General features: G+C 44.3%; 3 protein-coding genes across 4 annotated transcripts in view; 1 reads left to right on the forward strand and 2 right to left on the reverse strand.

Moving 5' to 3' along the window:
• The window catches only part of LOC128304271 (phosphatase Herzog), a 47121-nt gene extending 23517 nt beyond the window's left edge, over positions 1–23604 (reverse strand). The window contains exons 1-2 of one of the 2 annotated variants that reach the window (XM_053041435.1): positions 23564–23604; positions 22122–22684 (exon numbers count right to left, since the gene is read on the reverse strand). In XM_053041435.1, coding sequence (XP_052897395.1) covers positions 22122–22200 — 79 coding nt within the window. In that variant the 5' untranslated portion in view covers positions 22201–22684; positions 23564–23604. Of the gene's footprint in view, positions 1–22121; positions 22685–23348; positions 23403–23563 lie in introns of those variants that run through there. The other variant, XM_053041443.1, reaches the window with a different exon arrangement.
• Positions 23605–23993: 389 nt separating this feature from the next.
• Positions 23994–25109, forward strand: LOC128299359 (proteasome subunit beta type-7). The gene is made up of 2 exons (XM_053035296.1): positions 23994–24145; positions 24231–25109. Exons 1-2 carry the CDS (start codon positions 24084–24086, stop codon positions 25006–25008), a joined length of 840 nt encoding a protein of 279 aa, XP_052891256.1. The 5' UTR covers positions 23994–24083; the 3' UTR covers positions 25009–25109.
• Positions 25110–25603: 494 nt separating this feature from the next.
• Positions 25604–26521, reverse strand: LOC128299360 (40S ribosomal protein S16). Its single transcript, XM_053035298.1, has 3 exons — positions 26441–26521; positions 26300–26344; positions 25604–26183 (listed from the first exon to the last, which is right to left on the reverse strand). The coding sequence occupies exons 1-3, from the start codon at positions 26447–26449 to the stop codon at positions 25791–25793; spliced, it is 447 nt and encodes a 148-aa protein (XP_052891258.1). The 5' UTR covers positions 26450–26521; the 3' UTR covers positions 25604–25790.
• Positions 26522–26953: the final 432 nt, after the last annotated feature.

Here is a 26953-nt window from a genome sequence, read left to right on the forward strand (position 1 = left end):
CCTCGATGAAGGATATTCTAGTAAAAACCAACGCACCACACAGGTGGCACACGAGATGCGTCCGGTCAGATGGGAGGAATAGTAAATCAGTTTTAATTATTCCCGCCACAGGTGCGCCACAATATTGTGTCGTGATCGGATACCGTCAAAGAGAATGGCAAAATGGCTTCCGATCGAACCGTCGGCTACCCCCCATCTCTACTGATCTTGTCCAAAACATCCTCACTGCTTTGATGCAACAAAAAGAGTTGAACTCTCGGCCCGTACAAGGTGTCAGCTAATGATTATATGAATGTCTATATTCTACCCTACTATATTACAAGCGGCCCGCATGTTGCGCCCTTGTTGCGATTTTAACTACTCAGAACCGCCAGGGTCATATACAAACACACATAAAAACCGCAGAAGGCCACCGGAGACAGGTTGTAAATTTTATCTACCACCACGCAGCCACACATACACATACCAACTAAAATTAGAATTCGTCCCGTTCCCCATCGGTGATGTATTGTCCTGGTGCCGGGGACAACACTGTACAGCGCACGCATGCATATCTGACCGTAAGTGACGCGATGGTCGCGTACAAATGGCGCTCAACGCAAATGAACGGGCGGGAAAAGCATTGTGTGTCGTCAGTGGAGAGATATTTTTATCCCGTCCGCCACATGGGCTCCCGGGTGGTGTGTCGTTTAGCGGCCTTTTCCTTACTCGGTGACACTCATCCAAACGTCATGCACTCGGACCGTATCTTCGCGCGGGTCACTATCAGTCGGGATGGTGCTCGGATTGCATAAAATGTGGAGGTCTCGTGCCGTGGTTAAGAAAAAAAAACAGACGCGACAGTACAAGTGTCGCTGTCGGTTGTAGAAAGACTGCGGGCTGTCAATCGGCTTTCGTGTTATAGTGTGAACTGTTGTGCGAAACGAATCCGATGCCATAAAACAAAACAACCGCTTTGATGAGAAGTAGTTTAGATTTAATTAAACGTTTGCCCTTTGCAACGGCTGACGTCATGAGCTCATAATTTTGACGACTGAATTTTCTATGAATCTTTTCACTCTTTGCACTCTGCATGTTGTGCATTGATGTTCGGTTTAACGCTTTACCACATTGCAGCAGTATAATTAAAACGAGAAATTATTAACGTGATACAAAACCAACTCAATTACAGCCATTACCAATCGCTCCGGAAATAAACTACACCGAAGCCCGACCCAAAAACTGCTTAAATTCGTTTACTGAGCGCCAACGGACGAAATAAAGAACATTTCAAAGAGCGAATCAAAAAATGCGTAATACAATTTTCCAATCAACAATTTCCTGGCTTATTCGTATCCTTCATCGGTCTAGACCGTCCTAAAAAAAGACACACACAGGTGAAATGCTTCCTTTTTATTCCTCACATCCAACCGAACGGCGGATTTTGGGAGCAACAAGAAAAAATCAGTACATAAGCAACAGATACGCATTGCTGATGTTGTGAAGGAATTTAAGATATTTGGTCCCGCCTAGGGGTAGAAAATATGTTTGCAAGGATTTTGGGTGAAAGCGTATCTGTTCCATGATAAACCTTCGATGGCACAGAGCTAGATCAATCTCATATACGAAAACAGCTTTAACCCTGTGCCGTTTACCGGTTGATTGAAGTTTTACAATTACGAGTTGTTGGAAAGACAACTTGCGTAACATTTTGACAGAAAGTTCGCATATTTATCACAAACCTGTGAGCGAAATTGATCGCGAATCAACAAATACACAAACGAAAGCTGACTCGGTGTGGCCAAATACGAATCATTTTACAACACCATTTGCATTTAAAAATTGTGTAAAACATGCAATGCTATTGCAGGACTAGCAGGCATTTCCGAGAAATCAGAAAATCAATCTGCACACTTCTAATAAAGTTTGCGCGAGAGATTGTGCGATTGGGAACCGCCTGATTGCACGGTACGCGCGTAATGTTTTCAACGAACCGCTCCGGCTGATGTTGTTCATTGCCATTGACATCAGCTGAAAACTTTGTTTACTAATGGTGCTTTTTGCTTTGAAACTGATTCTGAAATTGATTGCGCAATCAGAATGAATAGACCAGCTGAAACACCGCTGGGTCCCTTTGGGTCTCTCTACAGCCTATCACTTCTTCAGAACTCTCCAAAAACCCAACAGAAATTATTTCATGACATTCACCGACAAATTTGCGGCCTACGCGAGCGAAGCCGTTGCTATTGAACTGTTGACATGCAGATTAACACATCGAAAGGCGTGTGTGCTACATCAGAACTCATAATAGAATTCGATTCCCAGTAATCATTACTACACCCCATCAGATGGCGAAGCGATACCACGCAGCTAATAAATAACACATTTCTGAGCAAATTACTAGGCAATTTTTCCAACAAAGTGCGTCACACAAAATGAAACTCACGGTGCAATTGATCGTTTCAAAGCTGAAACAGAAAGCAATCGAAGGACTAGATCAACAAATCAGTTAGTCAAACAAATCGTTTTCACCGTTTTCTGATTGGTATTGGTATGTTGGTTGAGTATTGGTTCTTCCCATGTCTGTGACAAAGTAAATTACTCCTTCCTGCCGGGAAATTCATGTTCTTGAGGACATTGCTTTCCAGTACAGTACTGAATTCCTAAACTCTGGATTTATTTCAACTTGTTCATGTTCTTCAGAAAATAAATTAAAATAATTAATTACTCTTTAAATCAGCATTATCCCCATGAATGTTATACAAAATCTTTGCAATGTCCTTCTTTTAATCAAAATGCAAAAATGCGCATAATTCTTTTAAATAACTTTGATAACTTGCTTTCCCTTGAAGGTTAAGGTCGCAAGCTGGAAGCTCCCTCATCAGCAGTAAAAAATCAAAATAATTCGCCAACAATGAAAGCATGCATGCAAACAATACAAAAGACCAGCTTCAATCAAAGCTGTGATTCCGATGACCAACATAATCTAGTCCGGATTGCAACCGTGTGCACGCTCTGCCAGTTTAGTTCACTTGGCTCGCGGTTGTCTTTTGCTGCACGTAAATGCAGTAAAGGCGCTTTAGAATATTGCCATGACGGACAGTAAAACCGACCTTCGCCACCAACCGAATGCATGTGAGGGGATTGTATGTAACTGAGTAGGATTTAAAAAAAAAACAAAGCCACAGCACGAGTCGTGTGCCACACGTTCCAATGTCAATGAGTCCCTTGAGGAGGTCAAACAAATGCAACCGTGCATCGTGTGCAGCATGCAACGGGAAGACGTTTCGTGCAGTTTGAAGTAATGTACGAACGTCGGTATAAAGGATGTTTGACTGAAACGGAGGGACACCAACCGTTACCAGCCATTTCCGTAAAGCCAGGATTAGTCCAGGGCCACTTTTGAAATAGTGTGTGGCTGTGTGCGCACTACGTCTGAGTTTTCATTTGCTTTGGCCTCGGGATTTTTTAAGTCCACCCCAAGGAAGCCATTCAAAGGTCAGAGGTCCACACGTTACCTTTATTTGCTGCTGAACAATAGGTTAAAAAAGGGGAGAAAAATATATAAAAAGCATTCCTCACTAAAAACTCATGCAGCCTTCGGATTTGTGTGTCAGAACCCCTACCGCACAAAAGGGGTGCCAAACGGCGCTTAAATAACATGTACGCGCAAAGGGAGCATAAAAGACCTTTTTTTTTGGGGATTCATTCAAAATTCACTACATTTCACGAATTCAAACCGGCGGTAACACGTCGATGTATTGAATGGTTTTGACGGCATAGTGAGAACTTATAAAACCGCAGCAGTGTTACCAATCATTCATTCTTGTTTAAATAGTAGCGTTTCGAGCATAGCGCTCCAAAGCACAATATGAAATTGGGCCAAATATTTGTTATTCTTAGCTGAAAAACCAGCTGCAGAGTTGAAAAAACATACTCAATGAAGTCCTCTATACACAAAAAAATGCTACAAACAAGCATTTCAAGGATGTTATGTGATTTAAACAGCGAGCTTGTAAAAACCTTGTGCCAAAAGTGTGTATAATTCATACAATTCCAAAGCATTAAATATGTGCTTATGGATATTACATACAGAATACATATGACATAATGCATGCATGGGTGTAGTTATAGAAAATAATGATGAAAAAACGATAAAAGAATTAATTTTACGACGAGATAATATCTTCGACAACTTACATGATTAATATTCCACAACAACCTAGTTTACTTAACTTTAACCTCTGTGTCTGAATGTTACAGTTCTAAGCCAATGTTACCTGAAACGAGAACCAAAAGGAAAACAATTGATAGTGAAAAATCGACATTTAACAATATCTGTCTTACAACACCATTACACATTCGCGGGGTTTCGCTATTTTAACCGAAATAAAATGGAAGATAAGCACATTGAAAGACCGCTAACTTCCATCATATCCATCTACATGCCAACAACGAAACATAACCCCGGCTCACATCTTAGCTCCAAGACTTTGTGGTTTAGGTAGTGAAGCAATCAAATCAAATTGGAAAATAATAAAGCCACAGAAACTGTGCTGGACGATGCGGTGTTGGTTGTATTTATAAATTTTCTCGCATTTCCATTTCAAGAGTTCTGCTAAAGGTCATAATTTACCACCGGGCATGAGTCGCCATTTGTGTGTTATGCTGGTACTGCGCACCCTAACCCTATTACTCTCGCCATGGACTGATTTATTCATGAGACGGAACCCATCGAACCAATCGAAATTTGCAATTGGGCAAAAGCGTACAAACATAGACAACATATCTGACCCTATCATCATCACGACGGATCGAGAAGCCCGAAAACGTTCGCTATTCTAGCAAAAAGCGAGCTGACTCATTCGCTCACCCTATCCCACTAGATCCTTTACGAGTCTTCAGTCGTCCTTTCCCTGGCAAGTGAATGGCACACAAATGGCAGACCTCATGTGTACGCACGTCAACTCACAAGTTGTTGGTTCGAATAAAGCAAATTTGGAGTTATGATAACGGAGGCTTAAAGTTTCCCATTTACGCCGTACGGCAGACACCCTTCCGATGCGAGATGAGAGGACAGAGCTCAACCGCAGAAGAACAAGAAAAGGGCATCCGAACAAACCGAGATAAATTCCATTAGTCATATGTAATTGGATTGAGGGCAGCAATTGCTTCCCCGTTGCGCTGTTACCAACCGTTCAATCCTCGGGATTATATTTTTCGCACTCATGACTTCGCACATACAGATCCTGGGGGATCTGGGGGAAGAGGGGGTTTGTGGGTGGCTGTCCGATGGTGTCGCGTTCTATTACCATCACATGTAACCTGTGTATGATATCACACACCGCACAATAGAAATGTGACACTGAGGCCGCTGGGGTTTAGCGACAAGGCGATTAGCAGACGGGAATTAACAGTGACTTAACCGTTGCCACTCTTGCAAGCCCTGCAGAAACAATTCATTCAACCCACCAGCAACAGGTCTCTCTACGGAGATGCACGATGAAGTCAACAGCCACATAAAATAAAAACTACACTACAAGAACGCATCGTACACTTTTGGGATGGTCTTATAGGCAAGAACTACGCCAATCATAGCTCCAACTCCCAGGAAATACATCAGTGTTCTAATTTCTCTATTGTTTTCGATCGCTTCACAAGGCGCAGCTGGTAAATGCTGTTTCACCAAATGCATCGACAGTTCGACAAGTTCGACAACCCACGGATAGACAGCACACATTGCTTCATCCAGCTTCGGAAACTCGCTGCCCTTGCTGCAATCATTCCTCAGTAGAGTTCCACTATGTAGGACGATGCTCGTGGATTCCACAAACAATGGTAGATAAATTGGAATTGTCAGACGTGACAGTATGCGCGAACGGAACGCCCAACTAACCGGGCGGGGTTGTTGTGTTCTGTACGTAGCAGAGCAGTAGCGCTGGTTATGTGGGGCATCGCATCAAGGCGCCCCAGTACTAAGAGACTCCAGGAGACCGACCGTGGTCTATTGCGTGTGCTCAATTTGTTGTTCTGACTTCTTCCGTTGTGAAGGAAATCATTCATGCACGTTATACGATGCTCGTAACAACGCGGTGTTCTCTCGCACATCAAGAAAATTACAAACCGGGCATCGTTCTAATGAAACCAATCCGCAAAGCAATATTAGCCAGATCTCTCATCCATTTGCTAGGCGTATCGGTACACAATAGCCGAATGTGTTACACACTGCCGGATAGACATTAGTATGAGACGAAACATGTTCGCCTCGGTACATTTCAATGTAAATAACGTATCCATACCAGCACGTTCCGTTGTTTGACCAGTTCGAGGGATGGTGACATCAGCGTTCAAGCGTTTGATAAAATTTACTTCCACAGGGCGAACGCCTCACTGACTGGCGATACTTAATTTAGACACACTGTCTAGGTTCTACGCTTTCTTGGTACGGTGGTGACAGTCATACTAGGTGATTACTTCATCGCCACCCCATTGCAGACATTACCAACATACGACATCTTCGACTGCCGAGCCGCACAACTTCAAGAAACCCAATTGCACGCACCTAATCAAGCGTGTTCTAGTGCCGAATGCAACCAGATAATTAATTGACAGCGCTCAATGCGATGGATCAAAGTGCGATTTCATTACGCCCTGTTAGTGCTTAACTAGAACATGCTTGTTGCAAGGACCACACACACACACGACGTTCTTGGCGAGCTCAAACTTTGTGGGAAAAGGTTAAATATGATCGGCGTTGTTAATTAAAATGAGTTTATAATTTATTTACCCATCAACGCCAGCACCGGGCCCCGAATGATTATGTGAAAAGCTGATCCAATTAAATTGGGGCCAGCGGAATATTTGCACTGTGCAGAATTAAAAACGAAATAAAGTCGTAAATAGTGGCGGAATTCGTTACTCTCGCAAAAAATAAATGATTTTCAAGATTCATAAAAGTTGGGTCGTACGGTTTGCATTATGGAGCTATTAATATTTAATGTATCACCTAATTTAACGACCGTCCAAAGGTCGGACGCATAAAATCGGGGGTGCTGAGAGTTAAATAATTTCCAGATGGAGATGAATTAGGTCTTTCATCTTTACTTGTTAACAACAAAAAAAGCCAAACCGACGTCCCCAATAACTCAACCAACGGAACAATGTCAGAATTGGTGAATTCCGTAGTGAATTCCATCACACACCCTTCTTGGTTGGATCACACTGCTACGGCGGAATGCGTTTCAAACGCTGTCTTGAGCGTGTGTGTCCATGCGTTCCACAGTTCCACACCATACGACGACAACGATGACTAACGGATGAACGGAAAAGGGCGGCTTTACCACTACCAACAAGGGAAAGACCTCGCGAGTCTCGCGCTTTCGCGGTTACTGCACTGTTACTGCCACATTCTTCACTATCATTATCATCATCAACAACAACGGTGATCATCAGCATGTGATCGTGAAACACCCGTCAGCGAGATTCGTCATCGCATGCGATGGTGAGCGCCACACGATCTCACTGGTACCCAAAAACCTGAACCGGGAATCCACAAGGTGTGGCCACCAAGGTTGAGAAGATGCTTTAAGACCGTCGCACTTAAAGCGAGTCTTCCTCGCGGTGTTTTCCCTCTTTCTCACACACACACACACACACCCTGCAGCTGCACCTTCGCGAGCTCTTATCATAAACCGTTACGCGAAAAGAGGGCCAGATGGATAAGAAACGCGCGTTGAAATACGCGCAGATGGATGACACACGACACGGCGAAGCGAGATGCAGTAGAGTACGATGATGCACCACACCTTTTCGTCTCAGCCCGGCCAAACAGTCGGAAACACCGCTATATCGCACGGTTGGCCGACTTGCTGCTGCTGTCGACGGGAAGTGCAATAAAATATACACAAACATACCAGCCACACACAAACACGTGCACGGCCGGTCATCAAAACGGGGCCCGCCAGCCGGAAGGGAAAATGTATTTACGGATTGATTTCGTCATTGGGGAAACTTTTCCAATCGCTCGTAAATAGTCTTAAATCAACAGCTCGTCAAAAAACGTGGCAAAACATTTGTGTACCGTTTTTTCCCCCCGACGCGAGAGCATCTATGCTGTGCCATGTTCAAGGGCTGAGGTTAGGGAACTTCGTTTAGCTTGCTGTAGAAAAACCACAAAACAGCGCAAGCAACAAGTGTTGGAGTGAGATGCTCACGCTCCGCCACCGGCGAGATGACCGATAAAGTTTGAGGCTGTCAGTAGGAACAATGTTTGATGGAAAAATAATCTCACGCCCAGTGAGAAGATGGCGGTAGAAGCACCCTTGATGATTTGATGACAATGCAGCACTGTTGTTGCTGTTGTTGTGTTCGGGGTGCTCTGTGTACCGTGTACTACTAGTACTATGATGCGCAGAACGGAACAAATGTGGTCGTTTGTCACGGGCCTGACGTAAGCGGAGACACAACCGTGTACGGCAAAGCACTGTGAATGGGGCTTGGGTCGGATGGCGCACACACCATGCCATACTAATCAGGTTAACCTTGAGCTCCATATTACGAATTACGGTATCTCGCCGTCCTCCTCTCGCTAGTTCCCCGCCATTTAGGGCTCGTCAAACACAAACAAGAGACGAGAGCACACACACACACGGAGGCGTGCTGAAATGTAGAAAATGTTTAGAATGTCAAGCCTAATGCTACCCAAAATCTTCACCGATACCGCACAATGTTGAACATTTGGGACGAAAAACAAGTTTTGGAACAGGTTTCCGTTGGGTTACGTCTGCCTATCTACGGGGAAGTTACTGTAGGTCCCATCCTGGCAGGTCCCAATCACAAGCGTAGCACTAATATTTTGAATTAAATTTGCCCTCAAACCGGTTTTTTTAAAAGAATCTTTTCGCCTGTTACAACCAATCGAAAACTGGAATTAGCCACCGAACTGATAGTGCCACCGAACGGTTGGAGCAGATTGGAGAATTAATGCTCCATTGCATCTGCTGTACGCTTGGTGCCGATCCCACATCAACGGCAGAAATAGCAGGTGTTACTGACACATGCGTTAGAGAAGGTACTGGGAACAAAACCAAAAAACGACATTAAGAATTAATTCCGACCCGTTGATGTAACACGCTAGCAGTTACGCAATATAAATCCGATCCACACCCATACGAACAAAACAGACAAGAGGAGCTCAACGGAGCGGAAGTTTATGTAGACGATGGAGTAACGTCTTTCAACTAATCGGCAGCAACGGTGTAACGGAGGGAACACTGTGCCCTCAATCATTCTAATCCCTAACCTGGCAGAAATGTCTCACCGGCAACCGGATGTCCAGACAGTTTCGGAAGGAAATTGAACCAGAAGAGAAGAAAACAAAACACACACACTCGTACGCATTAGAATAGAGAGAACCAGTGTTACAACATGTCGGTATGATCGCTTTGTGGAATGCAACACCAAGCACCGAATGCGTTTGACGTTTGGTGGAGGCGCAAACCGCGCGCACTAACGTGATGCATGCAGCACGTTGCTGGCCGGTTGGGTTGATTCTAAGCAAAGGGGTTTGGTAGCTGTGACTAAACACAGAGTCCCGCAGTACGATTCTTTTTCCACTTCATGCATTATTATGGTAGACATCTAGCTGTAGGCCCTAGCTATACTTATCTATAATTTACGACCGCAATTACCCCATACGCTTTGGAGCTCGAACGGTGAGGGATAGAATTCAAATGCCCGAGTGACTGTGAGACAAATGGAGGAAATGTTGTTGGAACTAAAGACTAAAAAATAAAAGCTAACGAATTTTAACAACATTGTTGTTCTAACACTTCTAGTAGAGGGAGATGACATTCGCAGGTATAGGAAAGAGGACGCTTTAGCACAAGTTACTAGTCCGACGTAATCGACTTAAAGACCAAATGCGTAGTAACGGTGATTAAGTTCAGTAAATCAATGAGTAATACTTCAAAATATTGGAAGAAAAGTCATCCCCAAGCATCAGCTATCTCGAAAACTTGATAACAACGATAACTACACGTTGACGATAGATGCTACCGCAACGATTATATTACAATCTTCAGCAGTTCATACATACAATAAACCTATGGCGATTTATGAACTACATTCCAAGCCTTTATATGTGTAATACAAGAGAATTTATTCACAGTTCCAATGATTTAATGCTCATTCTTCACCCAATTCGTCTTACAAAATGTTCCTCAGGAGAACATTTGGCAACATGTGTGTGGAAGAACAGTGAAGCAGACAAGTATTATCAGCGCTACAATGACCTCAGTACTGTTTACGCCGATTAGATTGATGAATTCGTCACGTCATGGAGCATAGCTCCAGATGACCCAGTCCGAAAAGCGAAGTTACACCAACAATAAGAAAAGGGGCGTGAAGGATGTTCACGAATGGCATGATTACCATGATAAGCCTTCGGACTATTTAACAACAGGTCCTTCCCTGGGATTATACAATCGGTTATAGCACTATGAATGAACAACAAATTTGTGCTGAATGATGGCCAACCGAAAAAAAAACAACAGGACGTTATGGTTAATCCAAAATGTGTCACAAAATAACACAAAATGACCCAGAAGCAACGTTCAAAGATGATACTAATGGAAACAGAACGAATATCTCGGTGCTGACTCATCAAACAATCCACAGAGTGACCCTCGTTTCGGAAGCTCTCAAAGATCCCTTTACATTCCAAGTGTAAAACCACCGGAACGTCGTGACTCATCAGCCATTCCAACCGTGTGTTGTATCCTTCACCCGAGTGACGCCCACCCAAACGGGAACCAACCTAGTAATAAAGTGTCAAAAAAAGGGAAAAAGGTCCCGAATAGTGATTCTGTTCCCCGCACCGGTTACGTTATCAAAACAACGGCGAGGTTCCCGGACAAAACTGTACAGTGACAGCCGCCGATCAAGTCCTTGATATCTTTGCTCCAATCTTCGCACAGCACGAGATTAAAAGCAACATTAAAAAAACACACACACAATGTTAAACAGCCCAGAAAAATCACCATTCTAATGGTGTTGGAAGGCCGTTGGATGGGATGTATTTCGCAGCTCGATGGACGATACTGGTCACTGGCAGGCGACGGCTGACCAGTTGCGGAAAAGGATCTTCTGCCGTCCATTTTCATTATCGTTTACGACGGGAAAGACGAAACATCGCCCGTGTCCCTTAATGGGTTTTCACCCAAAAATCCAAAACGATTGGGAAACAAAACTGGGAAAAATAAGCAGAGATTGTTCAGTTAACTGTGCTCGAGAGTTGTTTTGCTACTTGACTGACGTACAGAAGCAGATAGGAAATGCCGATATTGGAATACCGGTTCCTTCTTCTTCGCTCTTCAATCAGTGGGGACGTCAGGATTTGTAACTCAACATAAAGAGAGGAGTTTCACGCACTAATCGACATGAAAAATTCAGTGAAACATTTTCAAACGCCACGAACGGATTTATCACGCGATTAGGAGTGTTTTCGCTTGGAAGTGGTAATTCTCGCGTAGATAATTGTGTCAAACATCAATAAGGATTTACAAATCATTCAAGAAGTGTTTTTAAGTAATAAAAATGATTAACTTTCTTAATAATCTTAATTTTAAAAACCAGCTTCTTGAATCAATATACGTAGTTGGTTCATTTCAATCACCACAGAATAAAACAATCGCCGTGACTTATTTTTGGCCTTGAAGCAGCTCTTCAGATATTTGAAGTTATGATTTCGAGTTCTTTCAACTTTTCGAGTAGGAAAAGTTTTTCAGATTAATGAAATAAATAATTCTTGAATGCTCCGCAACTCACTTCTACATGTCATTCAATCGCTTGTGTCTCACGTACCAAGTCCATTCTACTCATTTCTTCCCTCAGTTAATGAAATTCACACGTACTTCAATTAGCTTTCCATACGCTCGTCGGCATCTTTTCAAAGAAGATAGCAGAAAATGTAAGCGAAATGTGCAAAAGAAAAAAGACGACACAAATTTCCCGATGACGCTGCGTATGCTGCGCTAATGCCCGAGCCTCAGCGTTTTGCGGGACAGTTTAATTACTTCCATTAGGAATCGCTTTGGATCTATCAATTAACCGCTAATTGATTGTTTATCGCTGATGGAGAGAAGCGTCATCGCCGCAGCCATCCGAAGATGTGAAGACAAATCGACCGACAGGACGACAATATCGTTTCGAATCCATCGGAAACGATTCACGTCCGATTGGGAAAGGTACATTTTCTCGAGAAAGCACAAAATAGCAAGTAAAAGTTTACACGTGCCACAGTGCTTCCCACAGCAAACTCCATTTAAATTTAGATTAAAATAGCATCCGCCTTGGTGTGAGTTTGTTCAGTTCCGGTTAGGCACGAGAAACGTCGTCATGTTGCATTCTGAAGGACACGTTTTAGCGCTGTTTGTTGTTTTTAACTCTTCTGATCACCTTGCTTACCAAAAAATGCCACCAACAACTCTTCTTGCACTTGACGTAAGACACTTTTCTTGGCCGGGTAAGGCCAGGCCACAATCAACAATATCCACACTCGCGCACACGTTTTGACCTCCACGGTCGAGGTCATAAGGTGACGTGGTGTTGTATTTTTTGCACTGCATACCAGGACTTAAATGATATAATTACGGCATACACGGAACCGGAACAGAGCCCCGGTGTGTTTAGGGAGTTATTCCTGGCTTACCGTAACTAAGGGTGCCCCGGTGAAGTTGGGAGGCGGGGGTCCCACCACTGCGGCATTTTCCAGCCATGGAAAAGCTATCTTTTCCATCATTTGCATACCTCTCCAATCTTACTCGATGGTGTGTACTGCGGAGGAAGCAAGTGAAATAGCCCATCAAACCGACTGTGAAGGCACAATTCGGTTGACATTTAGCAACACAACAAACACCGGCGTGCCTTGGGGCAGGGTCGGGGCCATGCCACGCAAAGCTCTGTTCCGTGAGGCAACTAAACATTGTTTACTGCTGCAGATTCATTTTCATTTGGTGCTGCACTATCTTAAGGTGGCGGGTTTTATTTGCGACACGAACGACACCCGGTGGACGGTTTCTGCTGCTAAATGTACCTTCAGGACTAATAAAGACTCGCGGCTAGGCAAAGGTCGCGGTCTGGCTTACCACCGTAATGGAACGGAGAGAGCTGACCGTGGCCCTCCCGTGTCTCATAATGATATAATGGTTAGCTTTGATAAAGTCAATTTAAGGCCAAGACTTTCATTATAATCGTGCCTTCTCCTGGTGTGTGTGTTTTGGTAAATTTGCCCAAGACACGCAATCCATACGCCAGCGTGCAGCTCATCAACTTGCTCTCCCCCGTGAGGGATGTTCTCGCTTCAATGTATAAAGGATAATTTTCAAATAAAAAGCACCAATTTGCCCATTATTAAGCGCAAGTCTTTTTATTCGTTTAATTTAAAAATTATTCATGAGCACAACCGGTAGAAGCATTCGTAGGAAATTGTTTTTATAAAAACTACATCAAGACAAGTGTCTCGTCAAGATCTCGAAGATGTATTTATTGAACTTCAAAACCTCAAAAAATAAATACCCACAAAAACAGAACTCCACAGGCACAAATAATTCCATACTAACAACTTCTCAAAAGCAACTCCGAAACAAGAATCAACTACTAATTAATCCTCTTTCGAAGCAAAAACAGAATAGCGCCCGAACTTTAAACATACTTCTACAGTTCTACAGTTTCTAAAACGTTCCCACACCATGCAGGGTTTGGAGCTGTGAACTTTGCTATCAGCAATTAGTACGTCCTAGTAAAGCAGGCTAGACTGCCGCACTGATATCGCCACTTTCTACTCGCTACCCACTCATTAAACCTCTTTTCCCATCAAAAGCACAATCCAGTCGACAAACACACATGCACAAATAACACAATCAACGGGCTCACACACGCAAGAAGGCTAGAGTGTGTTTTATTTTCAGACCAAACATCATACACTAAAATGGCTTTAGCATATTTATTTGTTACAGTCGCCCTTCTTTTTGCGAACACTCCGATATGCGATTTAGATAAGCGTGCGACACATCTTCCCGCTCTTGCAGAGACACGACGCACACACAATTTAGCCACAAACTTGCCAGGTCGCTGGTGGTGTGCAGTCGGCCAACCGCTCTGCTACGTCCACCAGATCCAGCGGAGCCACCAGGGTGGTGATCCAGGGAGAGATGGTGACGTCTGGCACACTGCAGCAACTGATAACGATACAAAATTTAATAACGACCGGAACGGGAAATGAGACTTTTAACCGGTGGAAGAGAGCACAGGAGGACCCCATCGGGGATAGATAGAGGACACTAGTGTCGGCTTTGGACACACGGGCCCCAAAACAACAGCATGAATCGGAGAATCCCTTGAGGATTTGTTCGATAAACAAAATATCCCAGCTGCGAAAGGGTTTTTTCTTCTATTTGTATGCACTCTAAAGCGAATTTACTCCCATCGAGAGCCAGATAAGTGTATGTGCTTGTGTGTCCATGAGGATCGCTACACAATGCTGACGCACAGGCAAACCTCTCCTCCTTATCATGGAACTGGAAGGCCATGACACCATCGACTAAATATGTCTTTGCGACCTGCTTGTACCAACATTTTTAATCAATTAAAGACAGTCCCATTTGTTAGGTAGTGTGGAATATCCGGTACTAAACGTACACCTGATAACAATTAACGAAAAGTTCGTCACATGGTGGTTCGCAGTTTCCCCAGTATGCACCCAACGGTCAGCTGTTGAGGAACAAGCAATATTACTGCGCTAGTTTCTAGTTTTTTTTCCACCACTCCCACACACGATGCAGACGCGCGTTCGTTATGAATGAGAGTTCGCCACACATCCCCTCAATCAACGCCCACGTAAGGGCCGTACAACGGAGAACGTTTCGTTCGGCCCTTTCTAGACCACATCGCGCGCTGTGCCCCTGACGTCCGTCCAGGGACCATCATGTACAGTACAGGGCCATTCGTTTGCGCAAAAAAAAAACGCCGCTATTTCTGGAGATGTTTATTTTGAGATAAAAAGAGACCCTCCACGAACGGGGCACGGTTCCGGGGTGGGAAACTGCCATCGCGTACCGAAGATGTGGGGGCGAGCGAGTTTTTCTTACTGAAGCGGGAAAGGAAGAATCGCACCCACCGCCATGGGCGTGCGTGAACATTCAATTATAATTGTGAAATTATAATTTCCTCCCTGCTCGGTGGTTTCTACCCAGCCTTCGCTAAACCTTCTCCAAATTGGTTGCGATGATGTCAGACAGTCAGTCACACATGGAAGCGATTTCCAAGGAGTTGATAATGGCGGTAAAAAGACGACCTATTTGATAGTCTTTACACACACGACCGCGCGACCGTTCACATACACGCATAAGACAACAAAAAACGCATAAGCTAACTTGGGTGGTGGCGCTTGGTGAAACTGAAAGATTAACTGTCAGCTGATGGACACACGAAGAATTGATAGGATCACCCCAACCGGCATACAGCAGCAGCAACGCTAGCTGTTAATGTGGTTCGAGAACACACGGAAAGTAAACAAAAACGGCTACAACAACAACAACAGCAAAAAAACACACCCCAATGCTCCAATAATCTCAACCCTGTCAGCAAAGGGTCACTCACCGCCCTGAGCAGCAGTGAATGGTGAGGGTGAGACTGTGAGACGAGACGGCAGATCGGTTATGAAACTTGGACTTGGTTTTAGAGTTGATTAAACCCGGGGACGAAATGATTCGATTGGTCGTGACGGAGCACAAGAAAAACCCTCATCCCAGTCGCCAGCTACCCCCAACAGCACCAGACACAATTAATTAACAGATGGTAGAGTTCGATTGGTGCAGTCAGCTTGGTGAGCATGCAGGCAAAAACACCTGCAGCGAACAGTTTACCAATTATTTTAATAACCGCTTCAGCAACAGAAAAACGTTCAATCCATTCAGAGTCAGCTCCTTCAAGGAAAGTCTGTGGAAAACTCACTCCCAGCGCCATTTATTTTTGTGCAATTTCACGCATTAACTCCCCATCGCCAGTGGGGAAGAGAGCGGTTGATTCGTCTTCCCGGCCGTCTTCCCATGGGTGCGAAAATCAGTTGGAAATCAAGTGAAAATGAAAGTTACAATCTATGTCAGTGGTGCTCCGTACCGCCAACAGTACCAATTATAGACACCATCACGATCACCATCATCAAAAGCGTCAAGATCAAGCGTTGAAGAGGTTTAATTGTGGAATGAATCGATCCACCGGAACCCAAGAAGGTGAAATCGCCCAAACACCGAAAAGGTGCTGCACCACGGTGCCCGGTTGCAAAAATGCTCTAGACCCATCTATAATGTACCAGTACTGCATTCGTACCGTGTTGTGTGAGGGAATAAAAATAGAAAACCATGTTACGTTCGTTCCAAAGTCCATCCAAACGTTGGCGGTGGCATTATATACATACACACAGACCCACCACACGATCGTCCAGTTCCATTTTAAAATCGATTTATTGGGTGAATCTTTTTAAATAATCCATCGATGTTCAATCAATCTTCGCGCGCTGCGCTTTAGCACATTAGCGCCAATTCGGACGATAGATAAAGCACGCGAGAAGGAACTAATCGAGGATAAGTTGTGTGTTCCTCCCAGTACGCTGGGAATCATAAAATGAAGACATCGTAAAACTGTTGTCACAATCGAGATGGGAACACCATCGTAAAAGCCACAGCAAGTAGATGACTTAATTTGCTGAACGGTCATCGTCAAAATCTGACAGTCCGCTAAAGAGAGGACACTGTTGACAAGTCGCACGATTTTAGAGTTGTACTGAGGACATTAGCTTCAATGAAAATACTAAAAACGGACAATAAATAACACTTTATTGCATTAGCGACAACTCCTGCATCACCTAACAACGCTGACCAATGTGGATGGTACCCACGTTGTAGGTTATTATCTGTTCTGCAATTGCGTCCGATCAATATTGTAGATATTCAACAAAGTCTATCATCTAAACATTGTCCATGGAAACCTCTCTTCATTCAATTTAATCAACTTTCAACTCGGGACTCTAGGTCGCATCTAGGTCGCAATAGTCGCTTGCGGCAAGGCTAGAGTGTATCAATAAATTATAGGAATTACATTATAAAATCATTTTATCAAAAACGGTTAAGCGCTTCACATTTACATTTACGATAAAGTACTATATAAATACTATCTGCTGCAAATAAAACAAATACGATTGTTTAGAGATATCAAGTTATACCTGAAATATTGTACAATTTCTTGCACGAAGGTGAGTTTTACCACCCAGCGCTGTAGTGCTTTCACGCGAGACTCTATGATGATTTGTCCCACGGAGTCCAACCAACAGTGTGTATTGGACTGGACGCTACCAAGGAAACGTCTTGTCAATGAAAATTATTGATAGTTTATTGATTTCATTCCGAAGTCGTTCAAATAACTAAGAGCCTAATGGAAAACCTTCGCCATCGTTCCAACTTCTCTTCATCGTTCATCGGGCAATAAGACATGGGAGACACGTCCGTGGGAATGACTCCAGCTAATCCCTCTGGAAGTCTGTTTACTACACAAGGAGTATGTCACAATTGTTCTTACCATCCAGCTCGGGCCAGAATCCTGCAAAAACCAGCCAGACTAGCCAGACTAACTTCGATCGGACCACCCTCTGTGGGTCACCAGATTGCGGGTTGCGGGTGTTGCGAGCTTGTGGAGGAATATGTTGTAGTCGTCGTCGTCGTCGTCGTCGTCGTCGGTTGCACATTTTCTATTGACACACTTTCCACACCCTGACGACTGGACGGCGACGTGCGAACGAGACCGAGCACAACGGAAGCGCAGACGAACATACTGACCATAACCGGTGGAGGGAGAAACGGAACCTGAGCAGCGCGCCGGTGAGGGGAAATATTATCGAGCCTTTCCAAGGCAATGGTGCCGGCAAAGCTGTCGTCCGTGACTTTCGCTAGTCGCCAGCACACCGTGTCGTTACCTTTGGCACCTTGGCCTAGAGCACCATTACGACTCTGCGCGCGCCAATCCACCGTTCGGTATTAAATTTGAATGGAAATGCAACAGTTAGAAACGAGATTTGAACGTTTTGGAAGCGAAAGATTCCAGCTGGAAGGTTATGCTCTGCTCGGGTGTTTTGTGAAGGCGAATTCCTCAAGGATATTGCGCACATACACACACACATGAACCCAGCAATCAATCCCTGGGAGGCCATCAATTACTAGACTCACACTGGAATCAGTCGCTGGTGGCGAAGCTAAGAGAACTCCACTAGCGCTATTCGGAATGTCTTTGGAACACCTTTATAAACATATGAATCACATCCAACACTTCAATCAAAGTGTTTGTGAGAAAAACACCATTCCAAAAAACCTGTTTGCTAATAAACGCTATACCAATCACTGTTTGTCCGAGGTGTCTCTCTATTTGATTAGACGCACAGAGTATGTGTGTTTGCCTCAGCCACTTCGTCGCTATGCACTGTTGAAGTGTCAATGGTAGAAAAACAGGACAAGTTTTATTTTACCTTCCACCCGATGTAAGAACCGATGTCCAGTGGGATAAGGCGACGCTCTGAGCTGTATGGTGTCAAGTGCAAAAAAGATTCAAAACCCGAGTGTCTCACACACAAACGTACAATGTTTGATACCAAGGGAGGTTAGGGATTCTAAGCGATTAAAGTGGCGAGTGTCGCTGTCTTTTATTTGCCCCTATTTAATCTTGCCGAGGTTTGATCTTAGATGTTGTCTGTAGTAATTGCAATTTGATACATCAAGGTTCATTATCTGATCTGTGCGATAAAGGATTTCGTTCCAGATGGTAAGTGCAACCAGACAAGATAAATACATTGTGACATTTGCTGTCCAAAAATCGAACACATTCAGCGAGCACCGCCGTTAGATGAGATGAGTTCAAACCATCAGAAGTATTTGACTTTTACGCATTAAGACTGTAGCGTGAAAGTTCAACATATGACCACCAGAAGGCAACAAACCAGAGCAGAAAAAGTTCAACAGGCAACTTCTCGACGTTCACCTGATAAGTACTCCCATTTGGGTTGTTTCGTCTGATGTGTTCACCAATATCACACACAGTCCAGTCGAGAACAAAACCCTAGCAAGGCTGCCACAAGCAAGGTCAGAAAATCCCTCGCACAAACGGATAAATAAATCAATCTCGCGGGATCTAAACATGCGGAGTGCTTGAATTGTGGGAAATGTTCGAATTCGGGCGCATTGAAAAAGCGCCAATCTTTAACTTAGTTCCAACTCACCGAAAGGCAATAAACAAACACACGAAATAACAAATAGAAAGGAAGAAAAAAAAACACCCCGAGAAGCGTTGGGTTTGCTCCGCGGTTCGCGTAAATCTGTTGTCCTCCACCTTCGTTAATCTCTAGACAAAAGACAACGAGGGAAACCTGTAAGCAAAATTTTGGCCGTTCTTTTGTCGGTCGGGCAGCAGCTGGTGTTACGGCTAGATTTTGCCATCAAGCATAAATGCGCCAGAAGCATTAGGATAGGATACCGCTGCACCTGTTACGCATACGGTACCGCCCGGTGAAAGTGGGAATCCGTTCTTTTTGGACTTTCTCGTTAGGGATTTCGAATATTCGTCGGATACAAAGCAGGAGAATACTTGAGCCACTGTAGAGCGGTCGTGCATGAATTATGGCTCGAGTTTTGGGACCGATTTAGAGACGAATACTGCTTCCAGTATGAGTGGGAATTATCTTCTTCTCACTGGTTTTTAGATAACAGAAAGTAATGTAAGCGTTGCAGAATCGAAACAAGAAGATTCTTTCGGTCATATCTCAACCAGATAACGCAAACGCAAACGCAATATTATTGAGCTAATCTTAACTATTTTAAGCTCATTACAAACCAATGTCAAGAACATAAACCAGTTAAATATATAATCATATTTCGTGCAAAATTCATACCAACTCAATGTAAACTATTCTAAAATCAACTGATCAGCTGACTAACTGTTCTTTTGCGCGACCAGTCTGCGAATTGTATGCGAACATTGGTGATTACTCGTCGATACAGATTTCTCGGCAAGTGTAGTAATAAGCGACATAAACAGTTAATGTAAAAAGAGATCAGTGGAAGCTATTCGTTTCCGTTTCCGTTAACTCCAAACACAAAACCATCACCACTTTGAAAAGTTACATTCCAGAAGGCCAAAAGTCGTACATCCCCTGTTCGATCAATGTCTTCAAATGCCGCTCTATCTCGCTAACCCTTCGTTGAAAGAAAGCGCAGCTGAACAGCGGGTCCCCTTTTTTCATCCAAATCCAAGAAAAAAGCGTAACTTGCCAAGAGACGAACGGCACCCGGTCATCCGATCACACCCCCACACCCCCAAAAAGGGAAAATAAACGGAGGCTGTGGGTGTAAGAACGTGTTCTAAATCAACAAAATACACGGTCGCTCTCTCAGCACTCAAGCTACGAGCGCGGAAGGGAAAAGACGGCCCAACAACAAAACAGGGGAGTTTGTACATATTGCCGTTGCCAACATTTTGCGCATCGTACTACACAAAGAGGTTTGTGTTCGGTTTTATGCGTACGCTCAAGTGTCGTGGGGGGTGGAGGGATTGGCAAATGAGTGCGGAGCCAATGTTTTGCCAAATCGACATTTGTCTTGCTACCTTCCGATCGATTTCAATTCAGCTTGCCCAAGATGTGTGTTTGTGGCGGCCAAACACACAGCTCTTTGCAGCGGTCGGTTAAAAAGTTACACGCAAATCGAACGGAAACACGCAAAACATTCACGATCCGGTACGAAATCCCACGCGCTCATATTTGAAGCCGGCGTTCGCTTTACGTGTCGTCAAATCGCACGGAGAGCAGCAATACACAATCACGCTCGTGTCGCAACCTGAAGCTACAGTTCAACTGGGAAATTTAGAACAAACCCAACTCGTTCTCGACAAAGATACGCGCTGGAAAAACGCACGCAGCTGAAGAAAGGCAGCAAAGCATTCAAAATGGCGCCAACGATTAACCCTTCTTTCTTTTCGCGAGTCTCGTGAAGGTGGTCTCGGTGGGAACTCGGTCGATGAAAGCACAACAATCGTAATGAACAAACTTTATAAACGTGTATTGTCATAACAACTAATTAGGCAGGGGTTGATGGGTTTTTATTTTCGCAAACCGAACGAACGGAACGAGCTACGCATTTAGTTTGCTTGTTTGTAGGCTGCTTTGATCGTGCGATTTTATTTTATTATCGCTTTTGTAGGAAATGATCGAGCGCTCTAGCCATGGTAAAGGTATAAAGTACTCGTAAAATCTTCTTTTGGGCAAAGTTTATAATTACTCATAAGGTAATTTACTCTGGTTCGCGTCGTTTCGCAAAGAGAGTTCGCCGGGATAATTCACTAGCAGCGATATCGCTGGGAAGCATAATTCCATCAAGATTTATGTGATGTCGTAATTTTACGTTTTGATCCCGAAAGGTTGGGTTAACAACAAGGCACTCGAGTGTCTAAAGAATTGAAAGTCTTCCACGATACTTTCACTGGATAAAAAAGATATGCCACAAACCTTACTGGAAAAGAGTGCTAGGCTAATAAAAATGGCTAGCAGGGATTAATATTTGGTGTGAAATTAAAACAACGGTAGTACTACAGTCCGTCTTGTAAAAATGGGCACACTTGCTATCGACTTACTTTGCGACATGAGGGATACAGTACAATTTCGTCCCTCATTTCGTTCGTTCTAATGAGGTTTTGAAGAGAGGAAGAAACCGACACGTAGATGTTAGTTTCTGGTTCTGGTAGTGGGATTACTTCCGTTTGAATTTTGGAAATCGAGGGTCATTGGCTCCTAACTATTGTGTCATGAAACTTTATTCATTACCATTGTTATGTAAATCAACATTATCGATTTAACAGTTAATGGTTTATTGCCATATCTTCAAGGCAAAGTAGAAAAATGAATCCATATCATATCATCTCCATATCATGACAACTCGAAGAACTTTTTCCAACAAAAAAAATGAAAGATTTAGTAAACATTCGAGTGCATTAAATTTGTGACTTACTGTACAGGCGATATGTCCAACCGGGTCTCGGCTGTTTTCACTTACCTTTTTCGTTCGGATAGCTGCTGTTCAGTTGCTGTTCGTCATCCCGCGACACCTGCGTAATGATGGATGTAGCGTCCATTTAAACCATTGGCTGTTGGACGCTCTTCCTCCGGAAATTGTTGCTGCCTGGTGGGTTGTTGCCGCCTGGTTGGTTGTCTCGTTTACCTCGCAAGCACCGGGTTTTCCGCTGTTTTCCTTTGTATTTTCAGTTCCGTCTAGTCGACGAAACGGCACTGTAGCCTCACGGGAAGTATCCCGCTACCGAGCTCCCGGCCGTAACGACCGTGTGAGTGAATGTGTTGCACGTGTGCACCTGTGTATGTGTGTCTCTGCTGGATGGTGCTGTTGTTCGCTTTGCTAATCTTTTTCAGCCACCAAGAATCAGACACCACCTATAGCCGGGAAAAGCTAGCCGGAAAATCGCCCCCGGAACTAAAAACCTCTCGAACAGAAAACAAAACTAAAACACCACACTTGAAACACGAAACATGCACCCACACACACATAGGCACGGATGATATACACGCAATCAGCGCCACCACACACGACTCACTGTGAAATGGCTAAGGGAAGAAAGAAAAACAAATGCACACTCGAATAAAATACACCAATTGACGGCTGGGCGATACAGTGAAATTCGTATGCAATCAAGCGATTGGGAAACGCAACCCAGCCCCGAAACAGGGAAAGAAAACCCAGAAAATCGGTGGAACTTGCGACCCTTTTATTACTTCCCAAGGGGATGCAATGGCAAAACAATTTTTATCACTGCTTTAAACCCGCTACAAACACACACGAACAACACACGGTACCAAGAGTTCTGGACAGACGGTAGGAAAACGCCTCCTTTGGTTGATCCGGTTTTCCACCGCCAACCCTGGTTGCTATGGTCAACATAGAAGAGCGCCTTTGTTGTACACGGTGACATGCGGAGGCCCCATCTCCATTCCGCCGAACCCATCTTCCCCCCTAACAACCACATAGGCGCTTTTTTGGGGTCGTGTCGCTGTGCATACTTTCTTTTTTCCCTTTCTATCCCAATCGGTGGCAACTTTCACCAGAACGCGCGCTCGGGCCCGCTCAAGACGTATGAAAACACCGGGGAACACAATGGTTTTTAAGCACGAATATAACTGATTGGACAATTCGGAAAATGGTTATAACACCCACTGTAACGCATGTTTTCGTTTTAACACTATCTTGCAACACTTGCTCGCTGAAACACACCAAATAAACGTCCGCTTCTGTTTTGCTACTACACACAAACAAGATGGCCGCCGCAGAGGGAGAGGAACGGGAGAACTGGTGTTAATTTTCCTTTATTTTCTCCAGGAGGACACTTTTAATACGCTTCTCGATCTCCAAAAAGGGTACATGATTGCGAAACTGCGCTTCCGTTAGGTTCTAAGCGAATAGAAGCTAAATAGAAATACACAACGCACCCGCAACAACAAAACACACGTCCGCACGGTTTCACTGCTCGAATTAAACTACTCGACGAGCCGAATGTTTATGAGCGTTTGGTCGGAATGTGACCGAAATGCCTCCGCTGAGTTCCGTTGTGCGCGAGTGCTAGAAATAATGGAAAATGTCAAAACTGATCGAACCCAATCGTGCACTTATTTAGCACGTTCAATAACGACCAAATTTATTATGAAAAATCGTCACAAAAATACATGCACATTTTTTGAAATCTCAGTTCCGTCCAGCGTGATGCGGTTTATCAAAAATTGATACTAATATTCGCGCTATTCGGGATTTGGCTGGAGATCCAGCAGTCAAGGAGTATAGATATAATTTTGACATTTACCATCCGTTGTGCTGAGTGCTCTATGTACCTTGAAGCTTTGACGCAAGGGTGAAACAGCAAAATTGCCGAAAGGAAGAGCCATCAAGCAAAACACACGAAACGGCAGAATCATCTAACTGCAGCACGATTTTCTAAGCCAGTTCTCCATTAAAATGACTACCGATATCGCTCGTGAATTTGAGGCACCAGGATTCAGTTTTGAAAACTGTCGTCGGTAAGTAATAGTTCTCAGGAACCGTGTCGGGAGAGGCTGTGATCCACATTGAATCTAACTGTTGACACCATTCATCATCCCGTAGCAATGCTCAGCTGGTTAAGAGCGGCTTCGTGCCTCCGAAAATGATCAAAACAGGCACTACCATCTGTGGCATTATCTACAAGGATGGCGTCATTCTCGGTGCCGATACGCGCGCCACCGAAGGACCGATTGTAGCCGACAAGAACTGCGAAAAGATCCACTATCTGGCGAAGAATATGTACTGTTGCGGGGCAGGCACCGCGGCGGACACGGAAATGACCACACAGATGATTGCCTCGAATCTCGAGCTGCATCGACTCAACACCGGTCGCACTGTGCCAGTCGTGGTGGCGAACACGATGCTGAAGCAGTTCTTGTTCCGCTATCAGGGCTACATCAGTGCGGCTTTAGTATTGGGAGGAGTGGACAGTACCGGTCCGTACATCTACTGCATTTACCCGCACGGTTCGACCGATAAGCTGCCGTACGCAACGATGGGCTCGGGAAGTTTGGCCGCAATGTCCGTGTTTGAGTCCCGCTGGAAGCCTGACATGTCCGAGGAGGAAGGCAAGAAGCTGGTGAGGGATGCGATTGCGGCCGGTGTGTTTAACGATCTGGGTTCCGGTTCGAACATTGATCTGTGCGTCATCCGGAAGGACACGACTGAGTATTTGCGCACGTACGAGGAAGCGAACAAAAAGGGCACCCGCAGCTTGGCGTATGATTTCAAACCAGGCACAACGGCGATTTTGCAGAGCAAGAGCTTCAAGGTGGACATTACGGATACGGTCGTGCGTCATCTAGTCCCGGAAGGAGTGGAAAGTATGGATACGGCATAAGCCAGACAGCGATGTTGGCATTCTGCCTTCAGTTCCATAATTAACGTGTATTGGTATCAGTTCGGGAATAAATTTGCTATCAGATTTGAAAACATGTAAAATACTCCTTAACCATTGCCATTTCGAAGCGTTGTTACAAATCACAACCAAATCCTGAACACCATTCTTTCAGGAAGGTAGAATATGTCTGGTAATTTCTTAACTATACGAGTATAGCATACAGCTCATCATGGCAGCTTACACATCGTTCATCCGTCCGTATTTAGAAGTTTATCTTATTCTATTTCACCTCTCGCCTGCTAGGAGTCATTTTGCTGTAGTTTGGTATCTTATGAATGTATTCGTAATCTGAGCATTCACATTGCAGTGTTTAAGGGAATATCCAAAGGTCCGCATTCATTAGATTATTTATCATACCGAAGTGTTGGCTTAGAGCTTCAAATTTGCAGAATAGCTCAAATGCTTGGAACGTTCAGTTCCGTTACTTCCAAAGTCGTTGCTCTTATTACGTGAAACATTTTCTACAAGTTTTGTCTGTCATCTGCTATCGAGAATCGTTTCTTCATAACCAAACATACCACTACTGCTATTTCCGTAAGATTGTACAGATGTTTACCGTTTATTCCTTCCTCACGAGGTTTTCATGCTCGAAGCAATTTACGCGTAATCTTATGGAGAGAATAACTCGCCAAGCACCGTTGAGCTTGTCCGGTTGACTCCGGTGAACAGAATAATTCGGACCAGCCAACAGACAAGGCGTGAATGTGTGTGTAGATAAATCCTTAACGGTACGACTTCTGGTAGCGGGCACGGGCACCTGGACCACCGAACTTCTTCGGTTCGCAACGACGCGGATCCGCAACCAGCAGCGTTCGGTCGTACTGGGTGAGGATGTCCTTCAGTTCCTTACGCGATGCCTCATCGACGTACTTCTGGTAGAACGACACCAGCGCCTTCGAGATGGCCTGGCGGATGGCGTAAATCTGAGCGACATGACCACCACCGTTCACGCGAATGCGGATATCAACACCGGCGAATTTTTCCTTGCCCAGCAGCAACAGCGGCTCCTGCAGCTTGTAGCGAAGGATTTTCGGTTCGATCTGTTCCAGCGGACGACCATTCACACGCAACAATCCCTTACCACGCTTGCAGTATGCAACGGCGGTGGCAGTTTTCTGAAAATAGTAATGCACAGTTGCAATCAAGCAGATCGCCAACATTTGTTCTCCGTCACCAGCAGAGCTCGTATACGCCGCCGCCTGTGCTTGTCGGAGCCGCTTCATATGCTTACCTTACGTCCGAAAACCTGGACTGCGCTTACTTTCTCCTTGCGTGCCTGCAACAATAGATGGTCAACAATGAATTAACACACTTTTCATCAACACAGCTAGGGTAAATACACAATTATCAGCGATAATTTGCTAACACTTACTTTAGGCATGTTTGATTCGTAGCACAACAAAACTAGAAAAGGAAAGGAAGTGGATCCGCAAGCATTGAACTGTGTTTGACGGCCGCGCGACATCAGCTGTCAAACGGATGGTGGTGAATTTCCCATTTCCGTTTTGCCAGCGCCGCGTGGTGCTTTAATTTGGAAGCACAACATTACGATATTTTTCAACGCACAAGGATTTACAATCGATTGCTTGAAAAAATCGCTGCAAAAACTACATAAATCCATCAATTCAAGTTGTATGTTTTTCGTTCTCAAAGAATATACATGAAATATTGATCCCGTAGAAAACTGCAACAAAATATTCGCCGACCGTCATCTACCATGTCCTAGCACCACGCACATGTCATATTCAAATGCAACCGCCGTTGTGTTGACAGCTTTCAATAGAAAAAGAAACAATTTACGCATATACACACACGCGAAGCGTCCAACAAAAGTGTAGCGGTAAACAATTATTGTACCATCGTATAAATAGAAATAAAATAAGGT

Source organism: Anopheles moucheti, chromosome 2 (assembly GCF_943734755.1).
Source record: "Anopheles moucheti chromosome 2, idAnoMoucSN_F20_07, whole genome shotgun sequence".
Taxonomy (NCBI): domain Eukaryota; kingdom Metazoa; phylum Arthropoda; class Insecta; order Diptera; family Culicidae; genus Anopheles; species Anopheles moucheti.

Bases quoted from the DNA above. Each gene is read 5' to 3' on its own strand.
- LOC128299360 (XM_053035298.1), bottom strand. The intron at 26,184-26,299 runs GTAAGCATATGA...TACTATTTTCAG, and splicing joins TCCAGGTTTTCGGACGTAAG to AAAACTGCCACCGCCGTTGC.
- LOC128299359 (XM_053035296.1), top strand. From the start codon at position 24,084: ATGACTACCGATATCGCTCGTGAATTTGAGGCACCAGGATTCAGTTTT. The intron at 24,146-24,230 runs GTAAGTAATAGT...ATCATCCCGTAG, and splicing joins AGTTTTGAAAACTGTCGTCG to CAATGCTCAGCTGGTTAAGA.